The sequence below is a fragment of the Alosa alosa genome, chromosome 20 (assembly GCF_017589495.1).
Source record: "Alosa alosa isolate M-15738 ecotype Scorff River chromosome 20, AALO_Geno_1.1, whole genome shotgun sequence".
Taxonomy (NCBI): domain Eukaryota; kingdom Metazoa; phylum Chordata; class Actinopteri; order Clupeiformes; family Clupeidae; genus Alosa; species Alosa alosa.
In genome coordinates, this window is record NC_063208.1 from 1,970,613 (window position 1) to 1,998,500 (window position 27,888).

The 27,888-nt window shown below is 43.1% G+C and overlaps 1 protein-coding gene across 1 annotated transcript; it reads left to right on the top strand.

The window, feature by feature from the left end:
- The first annotated feature begins 5,549 nt into the window (after window positions 1-5,549).
- Window positions 5,550-27,835, top strand: asns (asparagine synthetase). Its single transcript, XM_048229763.1, has 12 exons — window positions 5,550-5,647; window positions 6,392-6,648; window positions 6,888-7,125; window positions 7,852-8,037; window positions 9,913-10,014; window positions 16,920-17,047; window positions 21,081-21,207; window positions 24,342-24,448; window positions 25,086-25,186; window positions 25,954-26,035; window positions 27,024-27,179; window positions 27,536-27,835. The coding sequence occupies exons 2-12, from the start codon at window positions 6,400-6,402 to the stop codon at window positions 27,743-27,745; spliced, it is 1,686 nt and encodes a 561-aa protein (XP_048085720.1). The 5' UTR covers window positions 5,550-5,647; window positions 6,392-6,399; the 3' UTR covers window positions 27,746-27,835.
- The last annotated feature ends 53 nt before the right edge of the window (window positions 27,836-27,888 follow it).

Genomic DNA, 27,888 nt, shown 5'->3' on the forward strand with positions numbered 1-27,888 from the left:
GGAAGGAATCTCTATCACCTGTGAATAGCTGTTTTCCTTTTGTTTAGCACAGGAAAACCAATAGCGGTCGGGGTCTTTGAATGACATTTGTGTTAACCATTTTGCAAAAAGGTGTGAGAAATGTGTGAACACAATGACAATGTGTAAGCACATTCGCAAGAGACGCCGTCTGCTGTTCAAAGAAGGTGTTAATGACGATCAAGTGGATTCCAGTTTCTTTAAGTAGGTCAAAGCAATCGAGAAACACTGCAATATGATGTGGACTCATCAGTCACATGAGATGAGTGTGATTGACAGACTTTAGGTAACTATGGAGATGAGTGTGATTGACAGACTTTAGGTAACTAAAGAGATGAGTGTGATTGACAGACTTTAGGTAACTATAGAGATGAGTGTGATTGACCGGCTTTAGGTAACTATGGAGCAGAACTCTCCCTTCACGTGGACACTGTTGTGTCAGAGTCAGTGACCATCAAGTTATAGCAAAGCAGCAAGTTACATCCCAGACGGAGGCTGTTCCAAGGGCCCCTCTGTGAAATGGGCGCACTCTGCCATCTAGTGGATTCATCAAGTATGGCATGGTGTCACACCATGAAGTTCACTAAATATGTTGGCATTTACAATGATAAATGTGTCTTTTTTTTAATAAAGGCAGTTGAAAATATGAAACATCCTGAGGACATTAGTATTTGAAATAAAATGTTATATTAGTTTTTATATATTATTTTATGAAATACACTACCAGTAAAAAGTTTGGAGACACTTAGACATTTCCATTCCATTTGCATTGTTTTTTTACTCAGGGCAGCAGTTTTCAGATTACATTATGTGTTTACATAATTGCAAAAGGGTTCTCGACTGTTGTAGAAAGAAATGGCATAAGTACAGTATACAGTATAGTGTATATACTCTTTTGATCCTGTGAGGGAAATTTGGTCTCTGCATTTATCCCAATCCGTGAATTAGTGAAACACACTCAGCACGCAGTGAACACACAGTGAGGTGAAGCACACACTAATCCCGGCGCAGTGAGCTGCCTGCATCAACAGCGGCGCTCGGGGAGCAGTGAGGGGTTAAGCTTAGGTGCCTTGCTCAAGGGCACTTCAGCCATGCCTGCTGGTCGGGGAGCAGTGAGGGGTTAGGTGCCTTGCTCAAGGGCACTTCAGCCGCGGCCTACTGGTCAGGGCTCGAACCGGCAACCCTCCGGTTACACTGCTTACATTGCCCTTTATCAGCAACCAGTCATGTTCCAAAGGCACATTCTGTTTACTAATCTGATATCATTTTAAAAGGCTAACTGAGAAAAACATTGGAGAACCATTTTGCAATTAGCACATAATGTCATCTGAACAATGCAAATGATCTCAGCTGGTATTCTGTCTACTTTTGACTGGTAGTGTATGTGTGTGTGTGTGTGTGTAAACAATGCAAATGATCTCAGCTGGTATTCTGTCTACAATGGAGTGGAATGGAAATGTGCCTATAATGGAGTGGAATGTCTAAGTGTCTCCAAACTTTTGACTGGTAGTGTTTCTGAAATAAACATGGAGATAACTCCTTTAAGTAACAAACAGGTAATGCTGTGGTTGTGTTAAGGCCAGATCCAAGGTCATTTTGTACAGAGTTTTGTTTACCTTGTTTCAAAGCCCTTGAATTAAAATACTACTGCAAGGCTTCAAGCTTATCTCCCTGATAAGCTGCTTTGGGCAATACTTCATCTGAAATTACGACAAACTTCATCTGAAATAATGACAAATGTCACCAGGAGTTTCAATGACAAGTTTCCTGCAAGTTTCCTGGCTGGAGTTTTTGCGTCGCTCTGCAAACGTCACCCGGTTCGTTGGTCAGATTGGTGAATGACTATCCAATTGCGTACAGAATAATTTCAACTATGCCCGTTGATCATGCCTCTTGTGCAGTAGAAAATACATAGTGGACTCCCCAGACCAATGTTCAGTCTTAAAAGATTGGTCTGGTGATAGCCAGACTAGAGTAGCTCCTTTTAGCTACTCTGATCTCCTTGGTCCATGTGTTTCTGAGTGTGTTGTATCCTCTGTTCATTTGTTAAAAGAAAGAGGTGTTTTAGGGCCTTTTTTCTTTCTTGTCTTTAACCTTTGTGTACTCTAGTGAAAATGGCCTGGTAGGATAAAGAACAAGAAGATTCAGATTGCAGAAAAGGAAAGGCCAAAGATGCTTGCCGACCTCCGTATCCACCCGGGTAAGGCTCCCGTATCCACCTCAACAGGCTCAACAGAAATATGTAGACCTCCGTATCCACCCGTGTAAGGCTCAACAGAAATATGTAGACCTCCGTATCCACCCGTGTAAGGCTCAACAGAAATATGTAGACCTCCGTATCCACCCGGGTAAGGCTCCCGTATCCACCTCAACAGGCTCAACAGAAATATGTAGGCTAGTAGGCTATGTCAGGCTATGGCAAATCTAGCAATACAACTGTTTAGGGGATAAATCCTCAGCAGAGGTCCCTGGGCTAAACGAAATATAATAATAATAATAATAATAATAATAATAATAATAATAATAATAATAAATAAGCTTTATTTGTATAGCACCTTTCATACACAGAATGCAGCTCAAAGTGCTTTACCCTACAGTTAGAGCATGTAACACAATAAAAGTCAATCATTATCAGTCATTCCTCTTTGTTGCTGTGGCCATTTATGATCCAATAAGCAACATATCAGAAATACTTTGTAGTATATATATATATATATATTCAATCCCCAAGTTTGCTTACTATATGAGCAATGCCATCTGAGCCCTGTGAGCCCTTGTTAGATCCTAACAGGCCTAAGCAATTCTTTTGAAATTCTTATCATTTCAACCATCTGCTGTCAAATGGAACATCAAGAACAGAGAATATGTGTGCTATTCCAACCGTAAAGATGTCCACCACAGTCATTTGTTTATTTTATTTTTTTAATTTTTATTTTTCTGTCTGCCACAGTCTCCATCAGTTTACAGTTTTTTACAACTGTTTACACACATTTTCAAAACTCTGTGTCTATTTTGCAAAACTGCACACAAAACCCACAATTGCTCAAACAAAATACAAAATGCCTCAGATCTCCAGCAAAATGACACACAACATTTAAAATGTCATGAACACATCTCTAATGCAAACATTTGCCTCACATTATAAACACTTTTGTCATGACATTTGCCTCACATTATAAACTCTTTTGTCATAAATAATATGACATTTTGGATCATGTACACACTGTTGCTCAAAACCTAAAACTCTTCTGTCTTTCATGGGCTTTATATTTCCAAAAGTGAAAGTCATCTACAGAGAGAAGTTGAAATACACATAGGCCTAAACATGTAAGCAATATTGAAACCAATATTGCCCCCCCACACACACACAAATAATTTGTTGTTGTGAAAACAGTATTTTACAGCCAACAAGAAAAAATGAAGCAACATACAATGACCACCAGATGTACATGGAGTTTTGAAAAAGCTGATTTTGCCAAAGACAGAAATTACTCTATTTCCAAAGAAAACAATTACTGACAACTATCAAATTACTTTGCTGTGTGTTGGGGGTGGGGGGCAGTTGGGCATGTATATTCGTGGGCTCATGGGCCCATATATACATATACTGCCTGCGCTGGTCCAGGGTCAGAAAAAGGGCAGCAAAAATACAGACCCTTCACATCACATGGTCACAAACTGTTCACATGGTCACAAACTGTTCAACCTCCTTCCCTCCCTGGGAAGACGATACAGGGCACTGTTTGCCAAAACCAGCCGGCACAAAGACAGCTTCTTTTCCAAGCAGTCACTCTGTTCTGTTTGCCAAAACCAGCCGAGACAAAGACGGCGTCTTTCCCCCAAGCAGTCACTCTGTTGAACGCTCAGAAACAGCCCCCACCCTCACACTGAACAAGTCAATCAACACTGTTCTGCTCATCTACCTCATGTGTACTTCAACCTTACAGTTATAATAGTATTATTAATACATTATCATTGTTCTCATATTCTACTGCCCTTCATTCTATTCTTACTGTTCTGTTTTTATTCTTTTTATGTTTTTTTTTTATTCTTATATGTTAAGTGAGTGTTGTACTTTGAGAGCAAAGATTAACCGGAGTCCTGGCAAATAAAGCTGATTCTGATTCTGATTCTATATCTATCTGCAGAAATGCATTTCCGGAAGCTCAGAAAAAAAAAACATTGAGCAAATGGTAACTTGGGGACAAAAGACAAGTTTTACTTACAGCAAAGTTGACTATTTGTAGAACGTTACACAGTAATTTTCATTTCAAAGCATCTGCATTGGACCTGAACATTTGAACTGGAAATCCTGTCGGAACAGATTGAAAGGGAATGATCAGATGATGTTCAGTAAAGTAATGACTGTTTGTACATTGAGGATTGAATAAGTAGAAAATAGGCTAACTGTGTTTGAAAAATTAAATCTTCCTGTTAGATTAGGCCTACTTCCTGTTAGATTTTTGTGTGTTAAAAAAAATGTGTGTGGTATTTTGAAAACTGTATTTTAGAAGTTAAACACTGAGAATTATATATATGATTTTGCAGATTTGTTGTGGGGTGGCAGACAAAGATGTGTTTGTAGGGTATTTGAAAGACAAAATTGTGTGATGAGCAAAGATTTTGTGTGTAGGCTAAGCCATACCTGTCAACATTTAGCTTTCCAAAAACGGGAGATTTTTTTCGGGGGCGGGGGGGTCAGTGTTTATACCTGTGTTTGCATATTTAATACGTTTCATACACGTGTTTCAACACTGCATTTCGGTCGTTGCTTTTACCTTACCATTACCTTACGCATGCCAGTTAATCACTTAGTTTCAATTTCAACCGTTTTGTCCTAGGCTAAAACCTGGCAACCCAAAACCCAAATAAGGAAGCGGGTGCCGATTGCGCAGCCTGAGTCTCGTCGTAAGCAAGCGGACTAGTTGAATGGCCTACTCCAGAACTAGGTGTTGTGAAATTGTTGGACATTTTGATTGATTAACACATCACATAAACTGTTATTGAGTGTTGTTGATGCACTGAACTTGTGTCCTCGGAACCAAATCAGACAGCAAGCAGCTTTGGAGTTTTGGAAGTAGGCTGCAGGCAGGCAGCTGGTGGATACATAACTGGCATGCGTAAGGTAAAAGAAACGACCGAAATGCAGTGTTGAAACACGTGTATGAAACGTATTAAATATGCAAACACAGATCCGGTATAAACACTGACACCCCCCCCCGAAAAAAAAATCTCCCGTTTTTGGAAAGCTAAATGTTGACCGGTATGGTGTAGGGTGTAAGTTTGATGGCCATGCAAATTACGGGAGTTTTCCGGGAGAAATAACAAAACGGGAGGGTGCTGGGAGATGACCTTGAAATACGGGAGAAACCCGGGGAAAAAGGGAGTGTTGACAGGTATGGGCTAAGCAGTTGAAACTGCACGATGCTGATGCAATGTGTGTGGTGGTTTACAGACTTAATAAGTCCCGCCCCCAAATTGACGTTTGACGTTTCTATTGCTCGCTGCATGCGCATGGCAGAGAAACGCAACATCCATGCTTCATTCAGCCAGTGTGAATTATACGAAACAGTCCTCAACTGTAACTTCTCTCCTGTTTTAAGTTTCGTTTGTGGAATACATTTTAAAGGTATGTACATTCATTTCCTATTTCTCACCTGCCTTAGTCTGATATCCCATTTCCTTGCAGGAATTAATTTGTAGCAGGCTAATCAGTAGGCTTCCGTCAGCAAAGAATCAGTACTGCCTGCCTGCCCGGCACAAGTGATCATAGGCTAGCTAGCTCGGGCTAGGTGGGGGCACCCCACACATGCACGCATGCTTGACCGGCTATTGTGAGAGCCGTGATCGTGTATGCTCCGTAGCGGAGATATTGTAGGTGTGACATGAATGTATTCTGGATACTTCTTCTTCTGCGTGCGTTGCTAGCCTTCACTCGGAAACCCAGCAAGTATTTCCTTTTACTGATGTTAGTATCCTGGCTACTCAGTCATATGTCACTACGGTAAAGCGTAGCACGCTCTTAGTAGTGTTTCAATGTTACCGTGATATAATTAAAATGAGATGCTTAGATGAAACTTTAGTTCGTAGCCTAGATCAGTGACGCTGGGCTCAAGCAAGTTAGGAAAGAACGAAAATATGTTTAAGCAATAATCACAGCCCTTGCAACCCATACTTTTATAGTTGTGACCTATAAAAGTATGTGGCTCTTCAAACTTGGACCTCGTCCAGGCCATGATGTCGCAGCTGTCAAGGGGGTGTCTTACCGTTTCTGCCCCATTTGCTACGAGTGACCGCTGCTAACCCCTCTCGACCGTGAGAGATCAATGGTCTCAAACAGAGCTCTGTTGATGACTTCTCTTTCCCCCTGCAGTTTGCAAGATGTGCGGTATATGGGCGTTATTCGGCAGCGATGAATGCCTGTCGGTCCAGTGCACCAGCGCGATGAAGATCGCGCATCGTGGACCAGACGCGTTCCGCTTTGAGAACGTCAACGGTTACACCAACTGCTGCTTCGGATTCCATCGGCTGGCCATCGTGGACCAGCTGTATGGCATGCAGCCGCTGCGCATCAAGAAGTTTCCCTACCTGTGGCTCTGCTACAACGGCGAGATCTACAACTACCTCAGAGTAGGTCGAGGCACCGTCTCTGTGCTGCAGGGTGCGATTTATGTATGGATGAATTGTGTGTTAGATGCAACAGGTGGTGTTAAAGTATCAAAAACTATACTATTGATGAGGTGAACAGAGAAAGTAAACTAGTCTTGGCCCAGTCCAGCAGAGATATGGCCAAGATAAGACTCAGGTACATGACTGAATGTGTGAGTGTGTGTGTCTCTCTCTCTCCTCTCTCACACACCCGTCTCCAGCTGAAGAAGGTGTTTGAGTTTGAGCACCAGACAAAGGTGGATGGGGAGATCCTGCTGCACCTGTACGATCGCTTCGGCATCGAGAAGATGGCGTCTCTGCTGGACGGCGTGTTTGCCTTCGTGCTGCTGGACACTGCGGACAGGAAGGTGTTCATAGGCAGAGACACGTATGGCGTCAGGCCCATGTTCAAACTGCTCACTGATGACGGATTCCTCGCAGTCTGCTCCGAGGCCAAAGGTGAACGCACGCACACACATGTACACACATGTACACACACGCACACACACACACACACACACGCACACACACACACACACACACACACACATGTACACACACACACACATGTACACACATGTGTACATACACACACACACATGTACACACACACACACACATGTACACACACACACACATGCACACACACACACACTCTCACAGTGACGCAGACTTGTGCATGGTCATGCAGTAGCTAACTGTACTTATGTATATCTAATGTTATGGATTGGCTGTGTGTGCTAGAGCTGGTAGCTGTGTGTGTGTGCTTTTCGTGTATAGTGTGACACTGCATGCTAAACTAGCTTGTTGTGTGTGTGTGTGTGTGTGTGTGTGCGGGTGTGCGGGCGGTGGTAGAGTGTAGTGTTTAAGGAGCTGGGCTAGCGTGCAGTAGTCTAAAAAGGTGTGGGTTCAATTCCCTGTTTCCACCGTTGTGCTCTTGAGCAAGGCACTTAACCCCAAGTTGCTCCGGGGACAATATAATCCCTTGTAATATAATTGGCATATGTAAGTCACTTTGGACAACGGTGTCTGCTAAATGTAATATAATGTAATGGAGTGTGTGTGTGTGTGTGTGTGTGTGTTTGTGTGTAGTGTGACCCTGCATGCTACATAAAGTAAGAGAATAGTAAGTAACTTTTTGAGAATACATGTGCAGCAGGTTGACCCCTCCCCCCTACCCCTTAGGGCTCACTCAGATCAGCCACTCCATGGAGTCCCAGGTGAGCGTGGTGGCTTTCCCTCCCGGTCACTTCGAGGCGTTCAACCTGAAGCCCTCTGGGAAGGTGGAGTCCATCCAGATGGACCGCTTCCACAGCTGCCTGGATGAGCCGGCTCACGCCGCCTACGACTCTGTCGAGAAACTCCCCTCAGGTGAGCTTCATGCGTCAGGTGTCTTGTGAGCTTTATGCGTCAGGTGTCTCGTGAGCTTTATGCGTCAGGTGTCTCATGTAAGCTTTATGCGTCAGGTGTCTCAGGTGAGCTTCATTCGTCAGGTGTCTTAGGTGAGCTTCATGCGTCAGGTGTCTCAGATGAGCTTTATGCGTCAGGTGTCTCAGTTGAGCTTTATGTCAGGTGTCTCATGTGAGCTTTATGTCAGGTGTCTCGTGAGCTTTGTGTGTCAGGTGTCTCAGGTGAGCTTCATTCGTCAGGTGTCTTAGGTGAGCTTCATGCGTCAGGTGTCTCAGGTGAGCTTTATGCGTCAGGTGTCTCAGTTGAGCTTTATGCGTCAGGTGTCTCATGTGAGCTTTATGCGTCAGGTGTCTCATAAAAGCTTTATGCGTCAGGTGTCTCAGGTGAGCTTCATTCGTCAGGTGTCTTAGGTGAGCTTCATGCGTCAGGTGTCTCAGGTGAGCTTTATGCGTCAGGTGTCTCAGGTGAGCTTTATGCGTCAGGTGTCTCATGTGAGCTTTATGTCAGGTGTCTCATGTGAGCTTTGTGTGTCAGGTGTCTCAGGTGAGCTTTATGCGTCAGGTGAGCTTTGCGCGTCAGGTGTCTCAGGTGAGCTTTATGCGTCAGGTGTCTCAATTGAGCTTTATGCGTCAGGTGTTTCAGGTGAGCTTTATGCATCAGGTGTCTCAGGTGAGCTTCAAGCGTCAGGTGTCTCAGGTGAGCTTCAAGCGTCAGGTGTCTCATGTGAGCTTCAGGTGTCTCAGGTGAGCTTTATGCGTCAGGTGTCTCAGGTGAGCTTTATGCGTCAGGTGTCTCATGTGAGCTTTATGTCAGGTGTCTCATGTGAGCTTTGTGTGTCAGGTGTCTCAGGTGAGCTTTATGCGTCAGGTGAGCTTTGCGCGTCAGGTGTCTCAGGTGAGCTTTATGCGTCAGGTGTCTCAATTGAGCTTTATGCGTCAGGTGTCTCAGGTGAGCTTTATGCATCAGGTGTCTAAGGTGAGCTTCAAGCGTCAGGTGTCTCAGGTGAGCTTCAAGCGTCAGGTGTCTCATGTGAGCTTCAGGTGTCTCAGGTGAGCTTCATGCGTCAGGTGTCTCATGTGAGCTTCATGTCTCAGGTGAGCTTCATGCGTTAGTTGTCTCGTGAGCTTTATGTGTCAGGTGTCTCAGGTGAGCTTTATGTGTCAGGTGTCTCAGGTGAGCTTCATGCGTCAGGTGTCTCAGGTGAGCTTTATGCGTCAGGTGTCTCAGGTGAGCTTCATATGTCAGGTGTCTCAGGTGAGCTTCATGCGTCAGGTGTCTCATGTGAGCTCCATGTCTCAGGTGAGCTTCATGTGTTAGTTGTCTCGTGAGCTTTATGTGTCAGGTGTCTCAGGTGAGCTTTACGTGTCAGGTGTCTCAGGTGAGCTTCATGCGTCAGGTGTCTCAGGTGAGCTTTATGCGTCAGGTGAGCTTCATATGTCAGGTGTCTCATGTGAGCTTCATGTCTCAGGTGAGCTTCATGCGTTAGGTGTCTCGTGAGCTTTATGTGTCAGGTGTCTCAGGTGAGCTTCATGCGTCAGGTGTCTCAGGTGAGCTTTATGCGTCAGGTGTTTCAGGTGAGCTTTATGCGTCAGGTGTCTCAGGTGAGCTTCATGTCTCAGGTGAGCTTCATGCGTTAGGTGTCTCGTGAGCTTTATGTGTCAGGTGTCTCAGGTGAGCTTCATGCGTCAGGTGTCTCAGGTGAGCTTTATGCGTCAGGTGTTTCAGGTGAGCTTTATGCGTCAGGTGTTTCAGGTGAGCTTTATGCGTCAGGTGTCTCAGGTGAGCTTCACTGTGCTGATGACCGCTGACCGCTCTGCTCCTGCTCCTTGTGTTCAGGCTTCCAGATGGATGTGGTGAAGAGGAACATCAGGACGCTGTTTGAGAGCGCCGTCAAGAAACGTCTCATGGCCCACAGGAGGATCGGCTGCCTCCTCTCAGGTAACATCACCCTTAGCCTGACGCCTCACCTGCCCAGGTAACCTCACCCTTAGCCTGACGCCTCACCTGCCCAGGTAACATCACCCTTAGCCTGTCCTGCACTAATCTGAACAAACTTCTGGGCCAAAACGTTCACAACTGGAAAACGGCTACTTTCAGAGACGCCCACTGATCTCCCTTCCGCTGTGTTCATGGGGAAAAGTTCCTACTGAAACCAGTGCGAAATGGCTGCCGATACAAACACAATTGAAGCATGTTTAGTAGGGGTGTGCAATGGCACTGCCCTCACAATTCAAATCGATTACGATTACCAGGTAACGATTCGATTCAGTTCGATTCTACGATGCATTGCGATGCGTCAAAATTCTACTGCACACAAGAAGGCAAATTTTGAGGTCATGAGGCAATACAAGCAGTCAGATATTGAACAACAGATTTTATTGGCTGGTGTGTGTATTATCACTCTCCTGTATCTTTGACATAAATATCATTAAATACAATATAATTGAATGGTACAGGGTTTTTTAATAAGTGTAATAACACATTACATAATTTAAACACATTGTAAAACTTAAAGCCCAAATTTGGAGACATCCATGCATGTCGAAATTTGCTGCAAATTCAAAACTGGATTACTCTGGAACGGCTAACTGTACAGGGGACTGCTTTACACCTTTCTGTTCGGTAAGGTCAGCTGTTTATTCTGATATATGGTTTGTTATGTGTTGAACGAAGGGTTCGTGAAGTATTCCACCGAGATGAATGGGTAGGGAGATGGGCGCAGAACCTTCAGTAGAATTTATGATTAAATTGAATTATATTATTTACTTTTCTCACGAACCGTTCACCACAGCAATTAACAGCTAACATCGTTTAAAAGTTGAGAAAAAGCTCTTTCATGTGATGTGATAGGCTACTTGTGATGTCTGTGTGATGAGTAGGCTCGTTCGCGAGTAGTTCAACTGAGAAGAATGGGTGAATTTGGATGCACTTTCTTAATTAGCGCTGTGAATGCTTAGATTATTTTGACAGGCCATAGGCTAAATAAAAATCGTTAGTGTCGGATGCAAAACAGAATATTAAAAGAAGGGGGCACCAAGGCCACCGTGGCCTGTAAACCTCTGGTTTTCAAAGGGGCATCACAGCCAACGCAAAGGGCAACGATGGTCATGGCCGTCGTGAAATTCCTACCATGCACATACTGCACACACAGTAACGACGCCAACTCAGGATGCCAACGATCGACATGGTTTGTGAAGTTAGTTGTATTGCCAACATGCTTTCGTAGAATCCGAAATGTGCCCAGATGTCCGCTTTCCAAGCTGTGGATGCGTTTTTAATTACTTGTCTATCGCGGTCATCTCCCTCTGTCATCTTGATTTTATTAGTTTATTTATTTAAAGGTGAGAGGAGCTGATTTATCATGTCAGAAAACAGGAGGCGTAGGAGTGATGAAAGACGTACCAAGAGGCTCGTTAGATGAGCATCAGCTCTGAACACACACACACACACATATGGTGTTGTTGTTATGCTAGCTAGTGCTGCCGCTTAGCATGTAGCTACAGGCTGCGCATGTCATTACAACGTTGCTCCGGAAATGCCCCCAGAAGTAATTGAAACTTAACAACTTTATTGTCCACTCAAGGCCAGAAAATAAACAGTGACATAATCGATTATGGCACGTTGCCGCATCGATGCTGAATCGTGCATGCCCCGCATTGCAATGCGTCGCCGAATCGATTATTGTTGACACCACTAATGTTTAGAGTCGAAGAAATTGAAGTGAGAACAACATGAGATGGCTACAAAGGCAAACTAAACACCATCGTTTTGGTGGTTAGTTCGCTGTCGGCGGTATTTTCATGAAACACCCAGTACATGTGCATATTCACAAGGTCTGCCACCTCTCCGCGATTGGCTATTGAAAAAAGATTTGGTCGAAATCAGAGACATTCCCCTGCCCTATTTTCCCCTGAATCTAGGCGTATTCCTCTAGACTAGTCCTGCACAGGTATAGTGTTAATAATAGTTTGTCAACTATTTTTAATTTAGTCTTAGTCTTAGTCTTGTGACGAAATGTCCTTTTTAGTCTTTGTCATATTTAGTCATTCAAATATCATTTTTGTTAGTCAAGTTTTAGTCGACTAAAAGTCTCGGCCATTTTAGTCTAGTTTTTAGTCAAAAGAAAACCAAAGGTATCTTAGTCTTAGTCAGTTTTAGTCAACACATTTTAGTCTTTTTTTTTATAACAAATTATTTCTGATTACCATTTAAGTCAAATAGTGTTTCACACATCTCAATTTTCCAACAATATTGTGTGTCCACAGGGCTACTCGTCTGTTATAATTACTCATTCTGATTTTTTGTCAGTCAGTATGTTTACATGCACAGGTAAGTCGAGCTACAGTTATAGCTCAGCTGGGATTTGACAATAGACAGTAAAAGATTTGACTGGACCACTGTCATATTCGTAGACCAGTGTTTCTCAAAGTGTGGTCCGGGAATCACTGGTGGTCTGCAAGCTATCCCAAGTGGTCCGCGAGCAGACGTGGTAAAATATAATATAGATGAGTTGTTTGCAATATTGAACCAACTTGTATGTAAAAACAGTTCTGCAACACTGTCTATGTAAGATATGCCAGTTTAAATCATACAGTATGAATCCACACAATAAGCAAAGTGCAAAGACAATAAGCAAGGTGGTTCAGTGAGTAGGCCTATAGTGTAGACTATCGAGTGTCTAATCTTCTTTTTTTTTTTTTAGCTAGGGTTAGTTAAGTGGTCCTGAAACTGAAAAAGTGTGAAAAACACTGTCGTAGACCAAAGTATTAATGTTTTACTCCGCCTCGCTAGATGGCGATATGCGCCCAAACACAACACATTCCCCAAACAGACTCTCCATCTTAGCCATAGCTAACTTGCTAGCTTAACTTTCCATATTAGCTTACTTGCTAGCAAACTTTGCATCATCAGTCTAACTAGTTAAATAGTTGACATTACATGATGAACATTTTCGTATGGACATTCTGGTGGATGTTAATTTGTATGAGAGAAGCTTCAACTTCTGGGTATGTAGCATTGTGGCATAAAGCTTAGGTAGTTAGTTTGCTAACTCTGGCAGAAATCTCCAGTGTTCTTGTTCCATGTAGTTTAGTGTTGCAGCCACAGGGTTGCAGCAACAGCACGTAGACTAGCCTACAGGAAAGCTGTTGCATTATGAACTCATTCGAATATTTTGAAAACGTAACAGCTAGATATTCTGTCTTCTCATTTTGTAGATGAAAATGAAGAGATTTTATTTTAGTTTTTATTTCATGCAAAACATTTTAGTTTCGTCTTTTTTCGTCAACAATAATGCATCTTAAGATAGTCTTAGTCAGTGTTTCAGGACAATACTGCCGTCTCGTCATCGTCTCGTCTTAGCCATGAAAAAAAAGGTTGTTGACGAACATATTTCCTCTCGTCTCGTCTGACAAAATTAACACTACACAGGTAATAGATCCTGGCCTCACCTGCACAGGTAACAAACATCACAGGTACCTGGCCTGTCCTGCACAGGTAATAGCATCTCTCCTCACCTGTCAAAGTCTGCTTTATTGTCAATTTCTTCACATGCCAAGACATACAAAGACAAAGACATTTTGTTTCTCACTATCCCACGGTGGAGACATATTCTACCAATTTAAGTCCATAGACAAACATAACATTCAAGTAAACAATAAAAGTAAATAAGAAGGCACATACAATGAAGAAATAAGAGCAGCAAAATTGGGTTGAAATTGTGCAATTGTGCATACAGTAGACAGTCAATATAATAGTGCAAAGTCAGGCCAATAAATGGCTGAGGTAGTTCTGTTTGACCCTAAGTAAGCAAACATGGCATAGTGGTGCAAGTTATGTAAGAACAGCAGAAATTGTGCAATTGTGTGTTGTGTTTTCAGGACAAGGACAACAGGAAGAAATAACAAGTTGCAAAAATGTGCAGTTGAAATTGTGCAATTGTGCATACAGTAGACAGGTCCATATCCATGTTAAAGTCAGGCCAATAAATGGCTGAGGTCAAGTTCTGTTTGCCCTAAGTAAGAAGTGGCATAGTGGTGCAAGTTATGTAAGAACAGCAGAAGTGTGTTCAGGACAACAACAACAAGTTGCAAAGTGTGCAAGTGTACAAGTGGAGTAGTGCAAGGCAGCCATTGTGGGTCCAAAAGTCCAGGATGTTATGTAGCTGAGGGTGGAGGGGGGAGAGGGTTCAGCATCCTAACAGCCTGGTGTATGAAGCTGTTGGTGAGTCTGGTGGTGCGGGAGCGCAGGCTTCTGTACCTCTTCCCAGAGGGCAGTAGATCAAACAAATTGTGAGCGGGGTGACTTGCATCACGTGATGGCGTGATGCGTAATAGCCCTGTATCAGTGTCTGCTTGGCAAAAAATTGGGGCTGAATTCCCGTGCGATCTGGTGTATAGTTTGAGCATGTTCACAATGTCCAAAGTTCCATCTCGTGGTGTTTGTCTCGCAGTGTGAGCAGTGGAACGTACATTGTGAGCGCAGTAGTCGCGCCTGATTGAATGGTGCGGTGTGGCTCGCCTGATTGAATGGTGAGGTGTGAATCGCCTGATTGAATGGTGAGGTGTGAATCGCCATGTTGAATGGTGAGGTGTGAATCGCCTGATTGAATGGTGAGGTGTGAATCGCCATGTTGAATGGTGCGGTGTGAATCGCCTGATTGAATGGTGCGGTGTGAATCGGCATGTTGAATGGTGCGATGTGAATCGCCATGTTGAATGCAACGGGGAGAAAGCGCAGTGTCTTAAATCAGTGGACAGCCACGGCTCTGGTTACCAGTCTGCCCTCATACTGATGAAAGGAGTCCCCTGTGTGTGTGTGTGTGTGTGTGTGTGTGTGTGTGTGTGTGTGTGTGTGTGTGTGTGTGTGTGTGTGTGTGTGCTCTGGGTAAAGCCAATACAGGGAAGACGGGTAAGGTGTGCCACCTGGCAGCGTGCTGGTGAAATGGGCAGTCTGGTGCATAGAGGGGTTCATTTGATACGCGTTGTGTGGGCGTGTGGCATTACCAGGGTTCCCGCGGATCCTTAAAAAGTCTTAAATATAACTTTCAGTTTTTAAGGCTTAAAAAAGTCTTAAATTGTCTGGGATGTCTTGAATTTTCGAAAGGGAGGTATTAAATTTGCGTATGGGACCGCCAGCGAGTGCAAGAGAGCGAGTGATGTCTCCCTCCGGTTTCGTGAATTTAAAACGCAATTGTATAAGTGACTACGGGAGGATGTGTAGTGGAGAGTGAAGATGTTTTTCACGTGTGTATAAAGGTGTGAAAACGGTAATAATACAGTATGTACAAATATGACGTTTTCGTGGTGTAGAGGCCTGAGAGATACGCAGATAGCCTACGTGAGCGGGAGAGTGAGCGGGAGCAAGAGCGGGAGAGTGAGCGGGAGAAAGAGCGGGAGAGTGAGCGGGAGAGTGAGCGGGAGAAAGAGCTGGTCAACCAGTTAAACCAGCCAGACGCTCATTTGTCCTCCTTTTTGGAGTTGCACTTGGCATCTAGAATCTTTGCTCGGACGCAGCATCATTTCACAAACTATAGACGCGAAGACTGCTGGTCAAAATTATTGAATTATGAAATTCTGTCACTCGTCTGATATTTTGCTGCGCAATTTATGAAGGAACCACGGACTGACAGAAAAAGAAAACAAACGGACTGTACATGTTAAGTTGATCTGTTTTCATCTTTCCAGTGTGTGCTGCTGGCCTAGCCTAGTGTCTAAGTTATAATACCTGTAATATCTAGCCTAGTGTCTAAGTTATAATACCTGTAATATCTAGCCTAGTGTCTAAGTTATAATACCTGTAATATCTGTCAGCAGCTTGCTTACCAGCGTTTCCCAGTAGGCCTACGCAAATGTTGTGTAATATAACCGCATATTTTTTGAATGTCGGCGACTGGCTACATAAAAAAAAAACGTGCGTTCATAATACATGCGTACTTGAGATGAAACCAGCAGTTTTCAGCGGGATCATGCGAGGAGGACCTCTCTCTTAATTAATTTAAAACAAGTCAATGGTTTTACAACGTTTCAGTCAAGCTTTGGTTGGTTTCGATACAACTGGTATGCAAAATGTAAAGTAGTGGATTAACTTTGATTTGCTGTGCTGCATATGGGACAATAGATGCACATAGTAAATTAGGCAAAGTAGGCCTATTAAAATATTTAAATAGCTTAGTCTAACTTTGAAAAAAATATTGAAGGGAATCCAGTCCAGTGCACATGTCTTTGGCAAGTAGGCTAGGCTACTACAGACACAGGTGAAGAACAGTCAGCCTCAGCCAGTAAGCACAACCAAATATGTACAGCCAGCTTCAAAAGCAAGCAACCCAGACCCTAAAATTGGGCATTTATAGCTGTGAAGGTAATTCACATACTTGAAATTATTTTTCTTTCGCCAAAATATATTTGGTAACTTCTGTAGAAATCCAAAATGGGGTGGGGGTTAAAATTAGAAAAAGAAAAAAAAACTATTGATTAAACAGTCGTGTATAAATCTTTTGGCCGTGCTATAGTCTTAATTTTTTCACTTAGATGTCTTGAAAAGGTCTTAAAAGTCTTTAAATTTGCACTTGGAAAATGTGCAGATACCCTGACAGCCAATCTAATCTGGTTGACACTTGTAACAATTTGGTAGCCAAAGGCAACCGGGCAACCATTAAAGCCCTGTAGTCAGCCCTCTGGATGTCATGATAATGTCCCACCCCTGACTTGCGTTCTGCGCTCTGATAGGTGGTCAGCCATATTAATGTCCCACCCCTGACCTGCGATCTGCTCTCTAATAGGTGGTCAGCCCGCTGGATGTCATATTAATGTCCCACCCCTGACCTGCGATCTGCGCTCTGATAGGTGGGCTGGACTCCAGCCTGGTCGCTGCTACGCTGGTGAAGTTGGCCAAGCAGGAGGAGCTGAAGTACCCCATCCAGACGTTTGCCATCGGGGCCGAGGACAGTCCCGACATCCAGGCCGCACGCAAGGTGAGAGGGGCTCGTCAACACACACACACACACACACACACACACACACTCCTCCCAACCAATATGGGAGCTGGTGTTCATTGGGTAGCACGGAAATTGGGGAGCAATCTTGCCAATGTGGTCAAAGAATTCTCTCCTAACCAGGGTGTAATTTTTACATTCTGTGAGGAAGTGTAACTCGTCTGCTACTACTCCTTCGTGGCATTGTAGACACAGCCTTTCATCTATTGGTTTCCATGTCTGCCTGTGCCGACCCCTCTCAACTTCCAGAGTGTGCTCACTAATTCTGAAGGAAGTTAGAAGTTTCCTTTTTTTATAATCTTTGATATTTGTTAACCCTTAGAACCCGATTGACGCAAAGTACGTCAAAAAACACACCCTTTCTTCTCTGTTACATTGCTCCGTGATTGTTCATCGCAGCGAGATGAAACCTTTATTGCATGACAGAGAAGAAGTGTCTGTACGATCAAGTATGAAAATTAAAAAAAATTATGAAATTAAATCAAATTGCATCATATTTACAGTCTATACTTCTCTGCGTTCACCTGCGCACCCATTACTCTCGTTTGAATTACTCGCGAACCCGTGATCGCATAGATATGGCAAGCATATCAGATGAAAGAGGAGACACAGGGCTATCCATTGGTACCATGGGTATCGATCCTTCTCGCTTATAAAAACAGACGAAGTGACCGCAAAATATTAAGGTCATGTACACAAACCAACGCTGCACACCCATTACTCTCGTTTGGATTACTCGCAGATCCCGTGATCGGATAGATATGCCACATATGTCAGATGAAAGAGGAGACACAGAGCTATCATTTGATACCAAGTACATCCTTCTGGGTTATAAAACAGACGAAGTGACAGCAAAATAATAACTTCATATAGCTGGACTTACCCCTGTTTTTGTGGCAAAGCATGTTTATAATCCAACGCTATCGTGTGTTTCTCTATGGCAAAGCATGTTCATAATCCGGTTTTGAGATCCTAGCAAATTCCTGCATGGTATCCAATTCAAGGCTCACATTGAATCCCAATTTGTTCAACAAAGAAACACCTTTTTTGTCTTTACTTTGTTCATGGCAATGCAGTAAAAAGTTGAGAATCATCATGAGTGCATACACCATAGTAACACATGCTAACACGCAAACTTGGGACAAGTCAGGTCAGATCAGTTTGTGTCACAGATATGGAGCGCAGAAAGGTCATTTTTCATCGCTAAATAAAAAATGTCATTTATTTCCGTAAATCACACACTACATATTTCTGTAAATTGCTCAGCCCCAGAGTATCCCTCCAACATGGGAATTATATTGCCCGATTCAGGACAGTCTGCCCTACACACACATGAAATGCATGTAGAGCTATGAGCTTGCAGTGGTGAGATACAGGTCAAATATAAGAATTTTTATAATATGATTTTTATATTTTAATTCTTTATTCAATGCTAGTACTAATACATGAGATGATGGCAGATCTGGATAGCCTAGACTCTGCTGAAAAAAACAATATATAATATGTGTGTGTGGCACTTACAATGACTAGAATAAATCCTTATGAATAAAGGTAGTGAAAATGCCCTAAAAACAGCTTAGGGTTCTAAGGGTTAAATATGGTTCCAGTTCATAATTTGTTTTTATTTTTTGATAATAGTTCAATTTGTTGGATTTTTTTAATTTTGTCTAGCAAATATTTGTAATATTCATCTTTTGTTAATTTCTCAATATGTTTTAACTTTGAGACATGTCAGGTGTATTCAAATTCAAGTTGTGTTTTGATATAAGATAATCAAAAGGATCTCTCTCTGGGTAGGTTCTCCTCTGTAGAAGGGCACTGTGATTACATTCCTCTGGTTTTGAGGACAGTACATGGGAATAAAATTTGCATGCTCTTTTTTGTATATCAACTAATAGTGGATATCTTCCAAGTTCTGCCCTGCATGCAATATTTGTTGCATTCCTGTGTACCCCCAAGATGTTCTTACAGAATTCCAGGTGTAGTGTTTCTGCTGGGCTTTTGTCCCATAGCTCGTAATTATTTTGATGTTTTATGCCCCAAATTTCACTGCCATATAAGATAATGGGCTTGATAACCGAATCAAAAATCTTTTGCCACAATTTGATAGGGGTGTTGTATTGGTATAGAGATTTTCTTATGCAATAATATGCTCTCCGTGCTTTGTCAACCAGGTCTTTAATAGCCAGATTAAAATTGCCCGTGGAGGAAATATTTAGGCCCAAATAGTTATAATTTGTCACTTGTGAAAGTCTGTTTTCACCAAGGGTGAAATTATATTTATTCTCTGTTGAACGTGTCTTTTTTTTAAAATATCATTATTTTTGTTTTTTCTTTATTTATGGGGAGATTCCAAATTTAAGAGTAATTTTCCAGGATTGACAGACTCTCTTGTAGCCCCTCCTCAGTTGGGGACAGAAGTAGGAGGTCATCCGCAAACAGGAGACATTTAATGTCTCTACCCCCAATTGTGCCTCCTGATATTTTCGATTTTGCTATGTCTGATGTTAGATCATTTATATATAGATTGAAGAGTATAGGGCTACAACCTTGCCGAACACCTTTGGATTGTTTAAAGTATGACGTTCTTTTGTCATCGATTTTGACACATCTGTTGTTTTTGTATATATCTTTTATAAGGTCATAGATTCTCCCCCCTATCCCATTTTCTATCAGTTTGAGCAAGAGTCCATCATGCCAGACTGAATCGAAGGCCTTCTTGAAGTCTACAAAGCATCCAAAAAGTTTTCCTCTGTTGGTGTTCTGTACATCTTTTTCAATTAATGTCTGTAATGTATATATGTGGTTAGTTGTTCTGTGTTTTGGCATAAACCCAATCTGAGACTTACTTATGACTCTATTTTTCTCTCTCTCTCTTCACTCACTCTTTCATTCCTTCTCTCTCTCTCTCTCTCTCTCTCTCTCTCTCTCTCTCTCTCTCTCTCTCTCTCTTCACTCACTCTTTCATTCCTTCTCTCTCTCTCTCTCTCTCTCTCTCTCTCTCCACTCACTCTTTCATTCCTTCTCTCCTCTCTCTCTCTCTGTTTTCTGTTGCTTTCCAAAGTTGCTTCACTTTCATGTCTGTTTAGATGCAGTATTGCTTAAAGGAACACGCCACCCAAAGTCAGTAGTAACCTTACCTTAACTTTCACAAGTTGAGTCATACCTCTCCCGTGTCGGTAGGTGAACTCAAACGCTCTGGCTCACGGCGTGAATGTGTTAGCATGTTGCTATGCTAGCGGCCTCAGATAGGATCTACAATTAGGTGTTAATTAATATTACTACGCTAATGTTGAAGTACTCCCAAGTGCTATTACGCCACACCTTGTAGTTCTCTTGTTTATTCGCTTGGAAAATGGCCCGTGTTTCATGTTGTGTGACCTTACACATTTTTATCAACTACTCGTGCAACTGTATTTAAGTAGGGAAAACGTGGATGTGTTTGATTACTGCTATGTTCCTCCCTCTATGGCTACGTCTGAGGCCGCTAGCATAGCAACATGCTAACACATTGACGCTGCGAGCGTTTGAGTGCACCTACCGACACGGGAGAGGTATGACTCAACTCGTGAAAGTTAAGGTAAGAACATATATTGCTACTGACTTTCGGTGGCGTGTTCCTTTAAGACCAATAAAGCCATTTAATATGAAGGCTGCTTCCCAGTTCTCCTCTGATCCTTCCCAATATTTCTACATTCGAATATTTCTATTTTCCGATCTCCACACGGCTACTCTATGGGGCGTCCCATCTAATGCAGTATATTATGGGATGTCCCAGCTATTGCAGCATATTATGGGATGTCCCAGCTATTGCAGCATATTGAGGAGACTCCAAATCATACCCAACTCTAGATTTTCGCACGCACACATACACACAGGTTTTCTGGAAATCCCTTGGATACAGATGTGTCTCCTCTTTTGCAATGTGTTGGTACACTGGTCTGTATACGAGAGTAAAAGGAAGTTGTGCTGTGTGTGTGTTTGTTTGTTTGTTTGTTTGTTTGTTTGTGAGGTGGCTGCGTACATCGGCAGTGAACACCACGAGGTGTCCTTCACCCCTGAGGAGGGCATCAAGGCCGTAGAGGAGGTCATCATCCACCTGGAGTGTTATGACATCACCACGATCCGCGCCTCTGTAGGTGAGACAACATATGACATCACAGTTCATGTGGACTGGTCTGAGAGTCCTTCAGTCACCACCGTCACAACTATACGTCAGCAAACACGTCACCACCATCCACACCTGTGGAATGTGAAATACACATGTTCATGCATCTGGAAGTATCAGGTGTGCAGGTTTCTCTACAGGTATCCATGGTGACATGCCAGTGTTTCCCATGATGCAGAGCGGCACTATCTCTACTATTTCTTGGATAGAAGTGTCTGTGTCACCTAAACCTTTGAGCAGCAGAGAGAGAGAGAGAGAAAATGATGTGTGAGTGTGTTCTCTCTAAAGGAGTGTGAGCGCAGGGCATTCCTCTTCCTGTTGATTAGCTGCGCTGAATGACCATGGATCCCCCGGAGAAAGGCAGTGTATCCCAGGGAGATTAGATGCAGCGGTGTGTGTGTGTGTGTGTGTGAGAAAGCGGCCATTCAGCACCGGGGCTATTCAGCCGTTCCCCTCCGTATCGGTTTACAGCGTCCAGCGTTTCAAACTGAACAGAACATTTGTCCTCTGAGGGCCGAAACTTTACTCCCGCTGTGGAACAAGGAACACATACTCACACACTCACACATATTACTGCCATGACACACACACACACACACACACATATTGCCTTGAAGAGGCGAAACTTTACTCTGCTGTGGGCCGAGGAACACACACACACACACACACATTGCCTTGAAGAGGCGAAACTTTCCTGTACTGTGGGCTGAGGAGCTCCAGGGACAAGGCTTGGCATGTGCACACAGGAGCTTTCATCCGCACAATGGGCCGTCTTGAGTCGTCACACTGAGTGTGTGTGAGTGCACAATAGGCCGTCTTGAGTTAGGGGTTGAGGTTGGGTTACGGTCGTCTGAGAAGCTTCCAGAACCTCACTGGCTATGTCTGTCTTACAGGCTAAAACCTGTGTGTGAGTGTGTGAGTGTGTGTGTGAGTGAGAGTGTGTGTGAGTGAGAGTGTGTGTGAGTGAGAGTGTGTGTGAGTGAGAGTGTGTGTGAGTGTGTGAGAGTGTGTGAGAGTGTGTGAGAGTGAGAGTGTGTGAGTGTGTGTGTGAGCCCTGTGGTTGTCATTTCAGTGAGTCTCCACTAGATGGGGCCAGACACTGACAGAGTTGTAATACTTTCTCCTGCACAGACGATATGAGCGAGCAGTTTTGTACAGGGTGTGGTCATAATGAAGAAGTATCGGAAACCATGGAAACACTTCCTCACTTCCTGTTGAATGTGACGTTTTATACCAGTGATATTCACTAGGTGGCGCTACACCATCATTTAAAATCAGGACACCTGGCAGTTCATACGCCAAATGTGAACTGAATCTGCTGAAGCTGCCGGGAACGGTAGAGGTGAGACTGGGGCCAGTCTCTCTGTTGCCACAGGGTGGCGCTATGCCAGACATGCATTTTGCACATGTGAATATCATCATTACCATAATAATCAATAAACTGAAGTCTCAGCCAAATCAGCCGATGCTTTGTGACACATTTTGATGCTTTGTGACCCAATTAGTGTTTATTCAGCGAAATATTTAAATTAATTTCATTACCACTTCGACACATATCAACATATCAATAATCCCATTGTTGGCATGTGAATATCATCATTACCAACCTGTGAGGTTTGAGCCATGTCAAGCAATGCATGGCAAATGTATCACACATTTCCTGTTTATGTGGCCAGGTATGCAAAGTAATCATATTGCCATTTCCTGTTTATGTGGCGAGGTATGCAAAGTCACCATACCGCCATTTCCTGTTTGTGGCGAGGTATGCAAAGTCACCATATCGCCATGACCGCTTTATCAGACACCTGTTGCGGATGCCAAACTTCATGAGTTTTCGGCCCATGGAAACCACCTATATTAGACGAAGTGCGGCAAGATACCGCCAACTGATGGTGATGATGGTGATAATGATGGTGATGATGATGATGGTGATGATGATGATGGTGGTGATGATGATGATGATGGTGGTGGTGATGATGATGGTGGTGATGATGATGGTGGTGATGATGATGGTGGTGATGATGATGATGGTGATGGTGGTGATGATGATGGTGGTGATGAGGGTGGTGATGGTGATCCAGGGCTCAGGCTCTAACAATAGGCTGTGAACACGGTTACATAAAACTTGCGTAGGTTAACAGGGTTCTTGAGAGGTTTTGTGTGTGTGTGTGTGTCAGGGGTGTGAATCTCTCATGTAAAAGACGATACGATTCACATCTAGATACATGGACACGATTCGATACAAGAAAAGATACATGTTCATAAAAAACGATTCAGTATGATTCGATGCGATGCAATTCGATGCAGTTGAAGAATGGAAAGCATTCTGAAAGATTTTTTATCATTTGCTTAAGGTGCACATTAATTTTATATTATCAATTATCATGGTCATGTCAATTAGGCAAAAACAAATGTGTTTATAGAGTTATATCTGATTGTTTTCAAGGAGCTGTAGCCTATTGTTGAGGTAAGACAATACAGAAAATAAAATAAAACAGTGCAATCTTGGCCTTTTCTCATATAGCCTAGCCTACAAGAATAAAATAGCCCTACATATCAATGAACTGGGCCTATTTTGTTCCAAGTCTGAGTGAATATGAACAAAATAATAATAATTTGTGCATCGTTTTAGCAGCAAGGGCCAAATTATTCTTTAACATTAAGGAAATCCCTTCATCAAACGTAAGGCTACTCTACAGACTATCGTTGCCGTTTAGGAATGATACAGTAAGTGTTTAATTTCGCGCTGGATTTTGAAAAACAAATAAGTAAAAACTGTCAAACAAACGACCGATTGCGAGTTGTCACGTGCTTAAGTTGCAGTAGATGTATGGGTAATGAAGTCCTTTGACAACTTTGGGCAATGAATGTAGCCCAAAACGAACTGCATTACCCACAAATCCGTGCCACATGTAGTTTCAAAACTGGAAGTGGGATGAACGCGCTGCTTGCAACGTAAATGAGAGTCTGAGCGAGCAGAAAAGGTTGTGAACCGATTCGTAACAAGTAAATGGATATAACGACCGGTTCATTTCAGTTTTATTCCGATACGGGGCTTCACATATCGATGTATCGGTTAATCTTTGTATGTGTGTGTGTGTACAGGCATGTACCTGGTGTCTAAGTTCATCCGGGAGAAGACGGACAGTGTGGTCATCTTTTCTGGGGAGGGGTCTGATGAGCTCACGCAGGGATACATCTACTTCCACAAGGTACACAAGGATACATATGGAGACACACACACACACACACACACACACACACACACACGGTATATGGAGAAATATACTGTATAGATATATATATATACACACACAATTGTACACCCCACACACATATACACACACACACCACACAGACACGGGAACGCACGCACACACAATTGTGTACACACACACACACACACAGTTGTACACACACGGAAACACACGCACACATGTATATACACACAAACACGCACACACACACGGGTACTCGCACACAATTGTACACCCCACACACACATATACACACCCCACACACACATATACACACCACAAACATCCATGCACTCGTGCACATACACACAGAATATCAGAATATAACATTAACAACAATTTGTGTGTGTGTATAATTTTTGTGTGTGTGTGTAATGTTTGTGTGTGTATATAATGTGTGTGTGTGTATATAATGTGTGTATGTGTTCTCCAGGCTCCCACCCCTAAAGCAGCGCATGAGGAGTGTGTGTATATAATGTGTGTGTGTGTGTGTGTGTATATAATATGTGTGTGTATATATAATGTATGTGTGTAATGTTTTTGTGTGTATATAATGTGTGTGTGTGTGTGTGTGTGTGTGTGTGTTCTCCAGGCTCCCACCCCTAAAGCAGCGCATGAGGAGTGTGTGCGCCTATTGAAGGAACTCTACCTGTTTGACGTGCTGAGGGCAGATCGCACCACTGCTGCTCATGGGTACGACACACACACACTAGCGGTGGCAAGATCCACTGAATACGAGATGTATCGTGTGTGAAGTCTCCATATCGATCAATACCGACTGGTATCTATACTTCCACTCATTTAGAAGTAGGACCTAGTGCCTAGCGACAGAAAATGTTATCTAGCTGTTAAATGTTATCCATCCCAATGCTGAATAGAATTTTGAGTACGGCTGTATCAAGGTTCTTCACTCATTCACAATAAAACATGTCATTCATACTCACTCGTTCATCGCTAGGTTGGAGCTGCATTCATAAATATTAAATATGAATAATTCACAATAAAACATCTCATTTGTACTCACTCGTTCATCGTTAGGTTCACTCATTCACAGTAAAACATATCATTCGTACTCACTCGTTCACAATAAAACATCTCATTAGTACTCACTCGTTCATCGCTAGGTTCACTCATTCACAATAAAACATGTCATTCGTACTCACTCGTTCACAATAAAACATCTCACCACTCGTTCATCGCTAGGTTCACTCATTCACAATAAAACATCTCACCACTCGTTCATCGCTAGGTTCACTCGTTCACAATAAAACATCTCATTCGTACTCACTCGTTCACAATAAAACATCTCATTAGTACTCACTCGTTCATCGCTAGGTTCACTCATTCACAATAAAACATCTCACCACTCGTTCATCGCTAGGTTCACTCGTTCACAATAAAACATCTCATTCGTACTCACTCGTTCACAATAAAACATCTCACCACTCGTTCATCGCTAGGTTGGAGCTGCGCGTGCCCTTCCTGGACCACAGATTCACGGCGTACTACCTGTCCTTGCCTGAGGAGATGAGGGTTCCCAAGGTGAGTCTTACCTGTCCTTACCTGTGTGTGTGTGTGTGTGTGTGTGTGTGTGTGTGTGTGTGTTGGCGCTACCTAACATTGGAAAGAATTTGAACAACATTTTTCGATTAGAATACAGCAAACTGGGATCATGATTAAGGTCAAAGACCGAATCGTTGTATTCTAAATAAATAATTGCTTGCGGAATGGTCCGTGTGCGGGATTCTTTCTAAGGTCTGGATTCACAAAAGTGAAAGCAAAACAACTGGCTGAATACTGTTCAATTTCATCCGTTATTGGAAGTGGCCACATTTAGAGGTGTTGTGTGTATCTTAACAAGTGGCCACATTTAGAGGTGTTTTGTGTATTCTTAACTAGGGCTGTCACTTTAAGTTCGAAAATCGATTGCACAATCGATTGGACCAAACAACACAAGTTTCGAAAACTAAAATAGGGAATCGATTTTAACCAAATATGTACACTATTAATTTTAAACTAATTAAACAAATAAAAAGGATAGATGTAACAAAATTCACAAACAAGAATATAAGAATATAAAAGAAGTCCGAAGTGCAGTAAGCATTGCGAAAGCTAAAAAGCAAATTCCCACTAATTTTACGCACTGGAAACAGCTGTTTCAATCAGCTGCTGTGCTGCTCGTGTTTTGCCAAATGGAGGACAACGGAATAGAACAAATGGAAACATCTTTAGACATGAAAAATCGATTTTACAATCGATTCAATGAACACTTATGTCTCAAAAATCGAACAGGATTTTTTTCACAAAAGTGACAGCCCGATTCTTTACAAGTGGCCACATTTAGAGGTGTTTGTCCTTAACATCTGCTGTGCTGCTGCGTTGTTATTGGCAACAGAATCAAATGACTGAACCTTGTCTGAGCAATTATTGCACCTGTCAAATGTGTGTCCTTATGTGATATTTATTCTGAATTGTGGATACAAATAAAGAAGTAAACTGTGTGTGTGTGTGTGTGTGTGTGTGTGTCCAGGACGGCGTGGAGAAGTTCCTCCTGCGCGACGCGTTTGCAGGTGAGGACCTTATCCCTGACGAGGTGCTGTGGAGGCGCAAAGAGGCGTTCAGCGACGGAATCATGTCCGTCAAGAAGTCCTGGTACACCAGCCTACAGGAGCACATCGAGTCTGAGGTACACACACACACACACACACACACACACGCGCATGCAACGGAATCATGTCCGTCAAGAGGTCCTGGTACACCAGCCTACAGGAGCACATCGAGTCCGAGGTGCACACACACACGCACGCATGCGTAAAAAAACTCGTCGAAGTTAAAGTTATGTTTAAAGTTTAATTGTTGTACGTCATGTACAGGTCTTAAAGTGTTCAGGCACCGTGCCTGAATTCAGGCGTGAGCTGGTATGTTTAAGATTTGAAAATGGGCAATGAAACTACAGTATATATGACGTCCTCATAAATGATAACTTGAGGCACAGACATTTCTTTAGGCCCTGAGTGTAACTGCGTGTTCCCTCCCCCACAGGTGAATGACTCGGATCTGGAGAGAGCTGCTCATACCTTCCCGTTCAACCCCCCCAAGACCAAAGAGGCGTTCTACTTCCGGCGGGTCTTTGAGAAGCACTACCCAGGGCGCTGTGAGTGGACCCCGCACTACTGGATGCCCCGATGGATCAACGCCAGCGACCCCTCCGCCAGAACCCTGTCCATTTACAAACCTGACAAGGACGAGTAGAACCGCTCTGCTAGAACCCTGTCCATTCAATAACGTGACCAGGAGAAGTAGAACCGCTCTGCTAGAACCCTGTCCATTCAATAACGTGACCAGGAGAAGTAGAACCGCTCTGCTAGAACCCTGTTCATTTACAAACCCCTTAA

What these genes read in the sequence shown, in the direction of transcription:
- asns (XM_048229763.1), top strand. Translation starts at nt 6,400, where the DNA reads ATGTGCGGTATATGGGCGTTATTCGGCAGCGATGAATGCCTGTCGGTC. An exon ending in AGTCTGCTCCGAGGCCAAAG is followed by an intron (nt 7,126 to 7,851) that starts GTGAACGCACGC and finishes CCTACCCCTTAG; the next exon opens with GGCTCACTCAGATCAGCCAC. An exon ending in ACATCCAGGCCGCACGCAAG is followed by an intron (nt 17,048 to 21,080) that starts GTGAGAGGGGCT and finishes TTTGTTTGTGAG; the next exon opens with GTGGCTGCGTACATCGGCAG.